At 36.7% G+C, this 13754-nt stretch overlaps 1 protein-coding gene across 5 annotated transcripts in view; it reads left to right on the top strand.

The window, feature by feature from the left end:
• The window catches only part of NFIB (nuclear factor I B), a 236768-nt gene that overhangs the window by 185983 nt on the left and 37031 nt on the right, over window positions 1-13754 (top strand). For all 5 annotated transcript variants that reach the window (XM_032635672.1, XM_032635669.1, XM_032635668.1 and 2 more), the window contains exons 7-8: window positions 8954-9088; window positions 12921-13105. In XM_032635672.1, the coding sequence (XP_032491563.1) occupies window positions 8954-9088; window positions 12921-13105 (320 nt within the window). The remainder of the gene's footprint in view (window positions 1-8953; window positions 9089-12920; window positions 13106-13754) is intronic.

Here is a 13754-nt window from a genome sequence, read left to right as displayed (position 1 = left end):
TAAGCAATTTTGAAGCATGTCCTCTGAAATATATTTAAAGAACAGTGAATCTATGGCCTTGTGACTCTACCCATGCACCTCTTTTCTGTCATTTATATTTCACTTAAACCATTGGGCATCACAGTACATCTTTTCTTGCCAGGAGCTGAGAGAGCCCCATTTTATTGTGAAGGAAATGGGGAAATGGAGAGGGTACCTCAGGGAATATGCAAAGCTTTCAAGTAAAGACACCTACTTGGTCTCTCTCCTTTCTTGTCCTACAGACTCACTCCCTCGGGGCACTTCCCCACATAGGTTCCTTTTTTTTTTTTTTTTTTTTAACATCTTTATTGGAGTATAATTGCTTTACAATGGAGTGTTAGTTTCTGCTTTATAACAAAGTGAATCAGCTATACATATACATATATCCCCATATCTCCTCCCTCTTGCATCTCCCTCCCACCCTCCCTATCCCACCCTTCTAGGTGGTCACAAAAACACCAAGCTGATCTATCTGTGTTATGCGGCTGCTTCCCACTAGCTATCTGTTTTACGTTTGGTAGTGTATATGTCCATGCTACTCTCTCACTTCGTCCCAGCTTACCCTTCCCCCTCCCCATGTCCTCAAGTCCATTCTCTATGTCTGCATCTTTATTCCTGTCCTGCCCCTAGGTTCTTCAGAACCATTTTTTTTTTTCAGATACCATATATATGTGTTAGCATACGGTATTTGTTTTTCTCTTTCTGACTTACATACTCTGTATGACAGTCTCTAGGTCCATCCACCTCACTACAAATGACCCAATTTCATTTCTTTTTATGGCTGAGTAGTATTCCATTGTATATATGTGCCACATCTTCTTTATCCATTAGTCTGTTGATGGACACTTAGATTGCTTCCATGCCCTGGCTATTGTAAATAGAGCTGCAGTGAACATTGTGGTCCATGACTCTTTTTCAATTATGGTTTTCTCAGGGTATATGCCCAGTAGTGGGATTGCTGGGTCATATGGTAGTTCTATTTTTAGTTTTTTAAGGAACCTCCATACTGTTCTCCACAGTGGCTATATCCCCACATGGGTCCTTTATCTACAGGTAAAACTTAGGAAAGTAAGGATCAGTATGGTTCCCCACAGGGAAACAATAGAAATAAATCCATCAAAGCTCTGGGCCGGGATCTTCTGCACTTGGTAATTGTAGTATTTTTCATGACACTTATACAGTTATAAATAGCCTCTCCTCTAAATTTTCCTCTCCTGCACACAATTTACCCCCAGGCAAAAGCAGAGGAGGAGAAGCCTGGGTCTCTTTCAGTGCTCAGTCGGCAGAGTCATCCTCCCTGCCTTCTCCTTGTCCTCCAGGCACAGGGCCCAAGCTGTTTCCCTGTCTCAGGACTGACTCCGGATTTATGGCCTGAAGTACAAGTATCAGATTTCCAGCTCCTGAACTCATCCCACACACCAGCTTTAGTAGCCTCTCATTTATTATCTCATGTATTATAAAGAGCATTATTATTTTATACAGATGGGTCATTCCTTTTTCATGTTGTCATCCAGCTTTCACCCCAACATTTTAATGGAAAGCAGAAAGTCCCCAGTTTAGCTAACGTTCACTTGTCAGTCTGTTTTGTGTTGCTTGACAGAGTTTCAAGGGAGTAACGGGCGTGTTAACCACCTTTGCCTTCTTCCAATGAGTTTGGTCTCTGAAGAGCTTTTCTATATCCAGAGTTTTTATAAATCTATAAAGCTCTTTAAAATCTAGAGAAGTCTAAAACCTGTAAAAAATTAAGAAACCTGGAAAACTGTGAGGGGTATTAAGTTAGTAAGACTTGTCAATATAATAAAATCTTGTCAAATCCTAGTCACTGGACTCCCTAAGCTAAATGTTCCCACATATGCACTTTTCTTCTTTGATCTGTATCATGCTCATACCAAAGGACCAAAGTTTCATTGCACCTTGAGTTTTCTTCTGCAAAAAAAGAATCCTGTAGCATCTGCTCAGCAGCTTGATAATGTAAAAAATAAGGAAGACATTTTTAACAATGATTATAGCTTTATAAGCACCTCATAATAAAATATACCTTAACATTAAATACTGGAAAATAAGAGAAGTCGGCAAGTGGTGATTTGTATCCAGAGGGTTCTTTTAGACTTGTTTACAAGTATGACATGTAAATAAGAAACACAACTTAGGAAGATGTAAAAATATTGGAATTTTAAAAGATTTTTGAGGCAATTTGCTTCTTTGTTAACTAGATAGAAATACGTTTTTCTAAATCATAGGAATGGCACAGTTAATATATTTTGTTAGTGTTATGCTATGCTGAGAAGAACAGCTTCATAGAAATTCAAGAATTCTTGTGTGCTCTTACATAATTGATTTCAAATAGTTGTAAACTGTAAGTGTCATGTAGGGAAGAAGAAAAGGAATTTTTTTTTTTTTTTTAACGAAAATGATGTGTTTTCTACGTAGGCGATAGACATTCGATTTGTAACCTTAATCCACTGAAGCATATTGGAAAAGCTAACATATTGCTCTCCTATATGTGAAAAAGAAGCAGGTGCCCCAGACAGGCAGGTGTTGAGGTAGCTGTTGGAGCTTGCCCTAGATCACTAGTTGACTTCAGTGAAGTTCTACTAACAGGTGGCTAACTGATTGGAGTGTCATGTGACATTTATCCCGGGAGCGACTTGGATGACAGGTTGCTACAGACTGAGGAAGGGGTCTTTGCTTTGATGAAGGAATTGCCAAAACTCATGTCTCATTAGTGTTTCCTAAGGTTCTTTGGAAGTGAACAACAGTTTAATTAAGGGCTGACGTAAACACGTTTCTGCACACTTTCCCTGCAGCATTTTATCACATTAGAATTGATCAAAATTGTTGCCTTGGGCTGACTTGAACAGATATACATCTGGAGCGCCATTTGTGCAAGCTGCCGACTAGTCGAGTACATACGCTGTGTTTCACAGCAATGCTCTTCCTTTGTGGATGAAATTACGTGGTTGGGAGATGAGTTGATCTAACTCTTTATTTGCCTAAGCCTTTATCTCTTTGAAGTGTCGCGGTGAAATGAATGACACATCAGGGCTTAGGATGTATGTATGTCAGAGTGCCAAAAAAACTTAGAGTATGGCTAGTAAAAATTATATGATAACTTGCTTTTGCAAAATACTTATTTAAAGGCATGCGTAAGTCTAAATGAACTGACTTATATAAGTAACCTACATGAACTTTTTCTTACATGGTAGTTTTCTATTATGTATTTAACTACGCAATTGGTTTCTAAAGCCATAGCTAATTGTCCGATTATAAATCTAAACGTGGGTGTAGACACTGAAGACGACCACCATCAATGTGAATCTCCTTTAAAAAGATAGTGTCTCTAATTTTTTGCCATTAAGAAGAATCCTTTCTATAATCCAGTATTATCATACTTGCAATTATTTAATGAATTTTTGTATTTAATGTCTGTCCTCTCTGCTGAACCGTAAGCATCACCAGGACACAGAGCAGGTTGTCTTGTTTAACATCTTGAACTTGATGCCTTTCCTTAGTTTCTCACACTTATTAGAAGCTCAGTGACTGATTTTGTATTCTCTCTTTGCTTTACATTCAGTTCCTTCTCATCTGGTGGTATCTATTCATGCATGATACATTTTAAGATAGACTGACTGTGGTTATTTCACTCATCCTACGCTACTGGTTATCATTCCCCCAGATAGCTTCTTTCACATGCAAGAGATTCTAAAATAAACTGCCTAGACACAGTGTCTGCTCCACTTCTTCTACCTTCTTTTAATCCTAGATTTTAAAAAATTCTTTTCCTGAGTAGCATGATCTTGTCCTCCACATTTTTTTTTTGTGCCCTTGATAAAATCATCTGTAGGAGGTAAGCTGTTAGTCAACTTTTTAAGCATACATATAGACATGCTACGGATATAACAAGTACAGAATAATAATGAAAAAAATCAAATAATATAAGACACAATCATAGGATCATTAAGGAAGTCTAGACCGCCAAAATTCTTTAGGAGGGATTACTTAAAGAGAAAGTAAGTCAAGTTGGTTCAGTGGATAAAATATAGTTCTATAAATGGAATAAGAGGGCAGAAAAACAATTTTCTAGCCCAAGGGACCATCCTATGCTAGGAAAGGCATAGAGTTAGAAGCACATCCCTTCGGGCCCCCCTTCTTCTCCAGGAGGCCATAAACAAATTAGCTTAAAGTTTAAATAAAATAGAATGATAAGGAAAGATTAAAGTAAAAATGTGGTACCATGCTAGATGTTAGGATGAAGGAGGTATCATCTGAAGGAGATGATTCCAGCTACTGTTTTTATGATGAACCACGATGAGGAATGTTTAAGAAAGAGAAGAGACAGGAAATTCTTGATGTAACCATTTAATCAAATGGGCCGAGTTGGGGAATGGAAAAAAATAGAGCTTTTGGAAAGTTTTCCCTTTGGCAGTCAATTCATTTATATAGTGCTGCTTTCCAAATCACATTTAAATTTCTTTGCCTGATTTCAAGCCTTCACTGTCCTCTGCTTCCCTCTCCTCCACCACCAGCAGCTCCTGCCTCCTTCCCACCAGTCAAAACACCAGCTAATCCTTTTCTTATCATCTGGCTTCTCTCTGCAACTTCTTTATTTCATGTATTACTCAACTTATGCATTGATAGTCTGTATTATTATTCAATTTATTGTATATTTATATATTATTCAGCTTTATTATTATTCAACTTATTTTCAACGTAATCTTTTTATGTATGATTCTTCCTGCTTGAAGGACATTAGATTGTGAAAAGCATGACATTTGTTTTTCTCCACAGAAAGGTCACGTAAAAACATCTTTCCATCTATCCACTCCTCAAACATGTTTTTTCTGTAGCATACTAGAGCATTAAAAATAGCAACGATATCGTTTTTCAGTTTGGCATGAGGTCTATTGGACTTCAGACATTCAAAATAAAATTAAAATAAAAACAATGCGAGCTTGATTCATACTTAAAATGCAATAGCTAGAAACTCTACCCTATTTCTCCCAGATAATTGACCTTTTACTTTTATTCCCTCTTCAAGCCAGAGAGTTTTTTTTGTTTTCTTTGTGAGGGGGTAGGGGGTTCATTTTGTGTCACCTTAAGTACTTAGTGCCTTGTACAGGCTGTATAGCAGTATATTTTTATTGATTAATGAGCCCAAGGTTAATTTCATTTAGTGGGAAAACAAAGGCAGTTAAGCCTACTTTCTAATACTGCCATTCTTTATCTGTTTCTTAAAAAAACTGTTTCACTATGGACAGTGGACCTTCCCATTCTTATTTTTACTTACTTTAAGCTAATTTTGTTGTTTAAAAAGAAGGCAGTTTATGGTGCCTTTTACAATTTGAAGAGTGAATTTTATTTTGTTTCTGCAGTGTTGGCCTCTATAATTCCCCTGTGTGTTTTGGACATGAAGGTACCGTTATTATTCAGTGTATGCCTAAAGAGAACTAGAAAATAAATGGACCTGTAATCATTACCCAGTAAAGCCAAGTGTATCATTTTGACTAAGAAAATGCAAAGGCTTCGTTTCTCAAAAATTACATAATCACCTATATTGTTGAATCTCTCTGTACAAACACCCCTGATTTATATGCCCTTTATGAAAAGAGGCTCATGTGAATTCGCCTGGGTTTAATGAAAATTCTGAAATAGTTGTAGTAGTTGCAATAGCCTTGGTTGATCTTCTCCAGAAATGACATAACTAGAATGACACTCATTCTGCTTCCCAAACTCTGGTCATATTTAATTGTTTTTAAATGATGTATAGTATATGCTTTATGACTTATACTGTGGAGTCTTTAGGAACTCATTTACCCACGTTAATTTAATTCAAAATTTATATTGAAGCACAAGTAAAGCATAAGAGTGTCAATAGAAACTTACCAGTTTCTTTTTCTAAGAGTTAATTTTAAATTAAAAATTTGGAATGGAAACTTATTACATCATCTATAAAGTGAGGGATGTTATATAGAGGTTCTTTCCACCTCTGACAATCTATATGTCTGTGATGAACTTGCAGCAGGCCAAAACCTATATTTGTGTATTACCTTTTTTAAAAAAAAATAAATTTATTTATTTTATTTGTTGCTGCACATGGGCTTTCTCTAGTTGTGTTGCGTGGGCTTCTCATGGCTCTAGGCGCACGGGCTTCAGTAGTTGTGGCTCAGTGGATTAGTTGCTCCGCGGCATGTAGGATTTTCCCGCACCGGTGCTCGAACCCGTGTGCCCTGCATTGGCAGGTGGATTTCTTAACCACTGCACCACCATGGAAGGCCCTGTGTATTACCTTTTAAAATCACATAGCTCTTAAGTGGAGTCAAATATTATTTTTGGCATTTTTACGGTAACTTAGCTGAAATGAACTTCCTTTGTCTATTTTTTAAATGGTTTTAAAAGTTTCTCTTTTTTTTATGTAGCAGCGTTAGGTGCTGTGGTTTTGTTAGTAAAAGTTTCTTTCCTTTTTTTTTTTTTTACTTTTTGAGAAAGATATAAGGAAATGGTACACTCATCAAAGTTCTGATAGGGTAGTGACAGCCAGTTAGTCACAAATTGTAGCTTACAGCTACAAGTACGCCTGTCATTTTTTTGTAGACTGTGATATCTACTGTAGTTACAGTAGCATATGTATTCTTTACATGCCAGTGTGCTGAAAACATATTTAATTTTATTGGATGCCTTCACCAGAGCTTAGGTAATTTTTTAAATGGTAAAACAGTGATAACTAGTTTCTTATCTTAATAGCACCATGAAGTTTTTTTCTCATGTCAAAAAAAAGTTCTTAATTAAAAATGCAAATTGTATATATATATTTTATGTGTGATAAAGTCTTGGGTTTTTTTTCTTTTAATAAAATGTTCTTTTATGAGGAGAAATATGAAAATATGTCTTAAACTGAAATATTTATAGGTGAAATTATATGATGCCTGGGATTTGCTTCAACGTAATGCAGGGGGAGGGAGTATAGATGGGGTAAAGATGAAATAATTGAATAATTGAAGAAGCTGAGTGATGAGTACTGGAGAAGAATCCATTATTATTCTGTCTACCTGTGTATATATTTAAAGTTTTTGATAATAGAAATCTAAACTTCATGGCTCATGTGATTTTTGGAACATTTTACTATACATTTATAAACCTCTGTAAAAATCAGCATTACTCTAGGTGTTGGAAAAAAGGCACATCTCTCCTTACCAACTGGAGTTCCCTCCTGAATTCCATATTCCAACTAGCTGTATGGTACAGTCTCGTGGTCACCCAAGATGATGACTTTCTAAATTAGTTATTTATTGAATTGGGTTAATTCTGTTGAAATATCTATTATTGCATTAGCTCTATCTCTACTCTTATTTCAAGTCTCATATCTGTCTTTTGGCAGTATTAAATATTTGTGGGATGAATGAATGAATGAAGCCCTGAATACTTCTCCTGTCACAGCTCTTTTTATAATTCCTTTTTAACTTGTCTTTATCCCCTGTCTAGATTTCAGGTTTTATAGAGGCTGAAGCCAAATCTAGGTCACAGTTGTGTCCCCAGTATCTGGCGCAGAGTCTGGTCTACACTAGACCTTCAGTAAATATCTATGGAATGAATGTAGTAATTAATTTATCTTCTTAAGTGGTATCCAGGATTACTGTCTTTATTTCAGCTAATTCATCCTCCATGTAGTTTCTGGAGGGATTGCTCTACACAGCAAATATGATCCTATTTTGCCCATCAATAGTGTTTTCTTATCAGGGTAAGCATTCAGACATTTATACATGAAATCTGAGACCCCTCATTGTGTGGGTCATGCCAGCTGTTCGCTCCCTCTCTCATCTTTGTACTTCACCACTCCACAGACTATGTGTAGTACTTACATATTTTATGCCCCCCTCCTTTGGAACATTTCCTCCTTCTGGGAATGTCACCCCCATCCATGTTTTAAACGTTGTGTCACTGAGGGCACCATCCTTAACCTGGGGAAGCTGAGGTGATCACTGCCCCTGTGCAGTGAGGCTGGAGAAGTAGCAGCAAACACCACAGCACCTCTGCTCTCAACACAGTTTCTCCTTCTCAACTGCTGACAACCATTTTCTTCTTACCATTTTTCTCTTCACTGACCGTGAATATCCCTACAGCGGCAATTACTTTTTTATTTTTTGTAACATCCTCCCTTTACCTGGCAAATAGAAGAACCCAATAAATATTTGCAGAATGAACATATTAAGGAATGTCTTTTTTGCTAAACAAGTAATGAGTTTTCCATAAAAGATGTTAAATCAGTGATAGATTATACTTACCAGCATACTCAAGGGTTGTTTTTCACATTTGCACCAGGTTTTCTCTATTTTTTAGTTCGGTCAAAAGACAAAGCCCTGAATTGTATACATTTAAGAATGAAATGCTGGGCTTCCCTGGTGGCGCAGTGGTTGAGAGTCCGCCTGCCGATGTAGGGGACGCGGGTTCGTGCCCCGGTCCGGGAAGATCCCACATGCCGCGGAGCGGCTGGACCCGTGAGCCATGGCCGCTGAGCCTGCGCGTCCGGAACCTGTGCTCCGCAGCGGGAGAGGCCACAGCAGTGAGAGGCCCGCATACCGCAAAAAAACCAAAAAAGAATGAAATGCTGAGGTTAAAAAAGACCTTGATGTGAACCAAGGGACCGAGGGAAACGTGATGCTTAGTTGTTCAGAAGTTCAAAGTTTATTTAGTGGTCAGAATAATTCCGATGATACTTGTTAATGAAGCCTTGGGTTAGCTTCAGTGGAGATTGTTTCTGACAGATATTTCAAAGCTCCAACATAGCTGGGTCTTTGACCCTCATTTTGTATTTTGTAAAAGAGCAAAAAGTACAAAAATCATAAAATGTTGGAAAATGAGATCTCTTACTAGGTTGATGTGAACCTTGTAGCTTAAGAAAGTTGTAAAGCTTGGGCTTTCCTCTCTTCCTCTGCAGATATGTCTTCTCCGACTACTATGAAGAAGCCTGAAAAGCCATTGTTCAGCTCTACATCTCCACAAGATTCCTCCCCAAGATTGAGCACTTTCCCCCAGCACCACCATCCCGGAATACCTGGAGTTGCACACAGTGGTAAGGAGTTTCAAGCGTAGAAGAGAAACCTCCCTCTTGTTTGCAGAGCCTAAACCCTCAAGGATGGATCAAAACTCTATCCTTATAGCTAAGGTGACCTATTTTCTCAACCAAAGAGGGAGGGTTGTAATCTGATCCAAAAAATTTTTATTAATATATGAGGAAAGATTTTAAAGCCATACAATTAAATAGCATCTACATAATGTATTTTTTAATTGCCTGTATTGGAAAGACTACAATCACAAAAGATAAGAAAATATATAGTTATCTTAACAGTAGCTTCCAGGTTGGTCCTAATTTTATATATTTTACTAAGAGAAAGATGGAGTTTCAAGTGTGCTGCTGAGTTAGAGTATTTCCAGCAGCATTGATATATAGACACTATTTCCATAGATACTATTTTCTCTATAGAAATCAATATTTTAGCTACTTATTTGGGAGTAAAACTAATCAGAAAAGTAAAAGAAGTACTTTTCTTTGACAATTATTTCATATACATAAATCCTTCCTGGGGGCTAGTACATTTGATATTATGTTTAATATCATAATTTAAATAGGAAAAAGAATCCGATATTTCACATTTATACTTTGAGGAACAATTAATGTTAAATCCTCTTTTAAAATTGAAAATGAGATATAATTCATAAGCAATACTCCATACATTTTACCTATTGCTCTTAAACCCTAGAAAGGAGTAGTCTGAATTTTAGGTGGAGAAAGTTTATTATGTAAAAAAATAAATATGTTTATAGTGATACTCTTATTGCTTTAAATTTATGGTGAGACAACTCTTTATTTTTCAAAAAAACTGAATCTAGTTTTTAAACCTTTATTCAAGGGATATGACATCTGTTTATAATAAAGCTCATAGCTTTGGTCTATAAATATATATTGATATGTATTGTCCCTATACTTAAAAATGCATGGCCTTCAATGCTACCATTAAGACAATTATAAAATTAAGAGAAGAATATACAAGTCAGCTGTGGTATATAAAATTTTTTACATTTATTTATTGTACTGCTAAGATAGATGAAAAAAGTCAGTAACTATTTCATACATTTGTAACGCTGAGTATCTGGGCAAAATTAACTTAGAAGTCAAATCACCCATATCTGATTAAAGTGTTCATATTTCTAATATTTGGAAAAAATTCAACAGTACATTTTTACATAATAAACCATGAGAGATCTAGATAAGCCTTCCACCTTTGTCCTTTACCATATATATGTTCAATATGTAATATATTAGGGCCTGTGGCCGACACCTTATCATGAGAAACAGTTTCTCTCCTTAAAGAGCTCATGGCATAGTGGGGAGAGAGAGGGACCATATCATCAGCCAGGCATCGAGTATGAACAGGATTACATCCTTGGAGGAGGATTAGATGCCTGGAAGAGGTGTGTTCTCAACTGAAGTTTGAAGAGTGAGTTCACCACAAGAAGGAACAAGCCGGGGGGTGGTCATTTCAGGCAGAGTGGACAGCGTGTATCAATGCAGTAGAGGTCATTGCAGCAAGGAACTGCCATATGTTGAAGGATCCGCAAATGTTGAAATGTGCCCTGAATAGGAGAGAGTGGCCAGAGATGAGGCCAAAGAAGTGGAGCAAGACTGGGTCTTAAAGCACTTGAGGTCTGTACAAACCTGTGAAGTTGTTGGGATTTTATTATTGAAGCAGTAGGGAGCCATTGAAAGATTCTTAGCAGAGAAGTTCCATGATTTAAATGATACTTTTAAAAAAAATTATTAATTTGAGACTATACAGGATATATTGGAAGGAGCAAGACTGGAGGAAAGAAGGCAATTAGGAAGACTTTGTAATATCTAGGCAAGGAATACATAAATGTACATGTATGCATGCATGTATGTATGAATTCTTTCATAATGAAGGTAAACATTTTTTGCTTTGTAGTTTGCTTTTCCTTCTTTAAAGGACTAGAATGACTTTTATTGAGAAAGTAGCCATTTTTACTTTCATTGGGAATTCTGCATTCTATCTAGTTTGTATCAGGCCAGCCAGAGCTTATTTGAGCATAAGTACTTGGGAGCCCAGAGGTTTGAGCTCTGATTTGCTATGTAGCAGTTCAGATCAAAAGAGATCCCTTCCGAAACTACTGATGCCAAATGATCTTAAAGCCCAGAGGACCCATGACGGAGCTATGTATGTATCCTCCAAGGGTTTGTGTACAGATATAAGTAAAGACCGTGGTTAAATTGAGCTGAGATTAAGAGCACTTCAACACTGAGTCAAAAGATGTGCAACTTAATTTAGGTGTTGGCATTTTCTTAAATTATACATTCAAGTGTGTTTACTTCTAAAATAAAGTAGTATTTCAACAAGGAGTTTTGTTTTAAGAAATAGGTAATTGTTCTCTGAAATGCATCCCTTTGATGGAGGATGCTCAAACTTCAGTGTGTGCAAAGATTACGTGGGGCACTTGTTTCAAATGCACTTTCTGGTGCCTCACCCCTGGAGGTCCTCATCTAGTAGGTCTGTGGTTAGGCCCAGGAATCTGTACTGTAGCAACAATCCAGAGGATTCTGAGTTCCCTGGACATTCAGGGAGCAGAGTTGTGACCATAAAACTGAGTTCATGACTCTTCTATGATGTACATTTTAAATTTCTTGTATCTTCTGAAAAAGCTTTCTTTGGGGAAGATAAGGAATATCCCTTAAGGGTAATTTTTTTGGTACATAATTACCAAGCTGGAGATAAGTCATTCCAGATGATTTTCATTTATAGGTTATGGAAGGAATTTATTTTTCATATTGTTTGCTACATTGTCTCATAAAACACTAAACATTTATCATATAAATTTCCTATGATCTGGATCAAAATAGTAAATAGAAATAGACAGTTAATCTTCACTTCTATCTATACTGGTTGATCCTCTTAAATTGTACTTCTGTAAAGTACAAATTTAACATTATGGAGAGAATGATTGTGCAGTTGTATTCTCTCCCCATTTTTAAACTTAAGCATCATATTTTAAAAACTAAATAATAAATTATGATCACACTGATTTTGAAAAATTACAGTAAAATTAAACATTATGTACATCACATATGTTTTGTACATTATTTCTCTTTATAAAATACGTGATTTATGGGTAAGTTAATATGCCTATATGAAAGTTAAAATTTGCATTTCTGAGGGTTTTGTTCTTGGTCTTATCTCAATAATGTCTTTTGAGCTACATGTAGTAAAAGTTAGAGTAGGAAGAAAATAGAACTCTTGGTTTTAAAAGGAACCTTTTCATTAAAAAAAAGAGTTCCCGGGTTTATGTTCAAATATTCCAAAGCATTTATACAATGATCAGGTAATTATTCAGGACATTACTAATTATTGGCTTCCCTTCTAAATAATGCAAAATATTTACTTAAAATTGGAGTACACTTCTGTTTTGAATTTTGGTAGAAAATGTGTGGGTCCCCTGCCCCCTACTTAATGCTGTGACTTGGTCTGTACTTAGGAGACAAAGACTTTTTAATCAAAGAATGTGTTCTGATGGAAAATAACTTTGCTTAAAGAAATATTTTATGAATTATTGGCTTAACCTATAAAAGAGAACCTTCTTTTTTAAAAACCATTCATAGAGCTAAAAAGCAAGATTGTTCGTTCCCTAGACTGGAGGTGATATCTGTGTGGGCTTAGCAGTCCTGGCATAGAGGATAATAGTAAAAGACTAGCTTATTTTAAGAGAGTTTGGTTAAATCAGAGGGAGGAAATGAAGAGCCTTCGGTTGTGTAGTTTCCCAGGATTCTGTAGGATTGGGACGGAGCAGTATGGCCAACAGCTAATGAGTCCTCTTTTCTTTCCTGTCTCCTGCAGTCATCTCAACTCGGACTCCACCTCCACCCTCACCGTTGCCATTTCCAACACAAGCTATTCTCCCTCCAGCCCCGTCGAGCTACTTCTCTCATCCGACGATCAGATATCCTCCCCACCTGAATCCTCAGGATACTCTGAAGAACTATGTACCTTCTTATGACCCATCCAGTCCGCAAACCAGCCAGGTAAAAATGAGAGAGAACATATAATTAAAGCACAGGTCTAACGGTAAGCCCTGAAGCTTACTTAGACAGTGTGTCTGGCAGAACAGCAAGCTTTTGAAATCCATCTTCAGGAAGTTTCTTGGTGACTCACTAAGTTTTTATTGAAAGGTGGCTGAATGACAGGTAGGAAGTGTGTTGCCCCAAAGGAAGGGGCACATTTGTGAAGATGTTCTTGGTTTGATGTTTGGGGATTTTCATTGAGTGAAGAGAAAGTTAATGCAGAAGGTCCACTGACAAAAATGTTCTGAGCTGGAGTTCACACCTCTGAAATACCTGGTTTGATACAGAGACAAAGTGCTTATTTCAGGCAGAAGCGAAGTATGAGCTAAAATAAACACACACAAAAGACCTTACAGTTGTATTCATAGACCAACTATTAGGTATTAAAATAAGCTTTGGTAATGTAAACATTTTCAGTGTTTGATGACTACTTGAATATTCTTTGCTCAGACATGACTATGTTTCATAATGAGTGACATTACCAGAAGTCCTTTTTCTTTTTTTAATTTTTATAGTGGTAAACACTGTGCAGTGGCTTTAAGGATTCTTTGTATAAGTGTAGTGACTCATGTGCCTTCCTCATTCCCTAAACATGTGGTTCCTCCTTTGG

The sequence above is a fragment of the Phocoena sinus genome, chromosome 6 (assembly GCF_008692025.1).
Source record: "Phocoena sinus isolate mPhoSin1 chromosome 6, mPhoSin1.pri, whole genome shotgun sequence".
In the NCBI taxonomy this organism is placed as follows: Eukaryota; Metazoa; Chordata; class Mammalia; order Artiodactyla; family Phocoenidae; genus Phocoena; species Phocoena sinus.
Note: the sequence above shows the minus strand (reverse complement) of the source record. Positions and strands in the feature narration are given on the sequence as shown.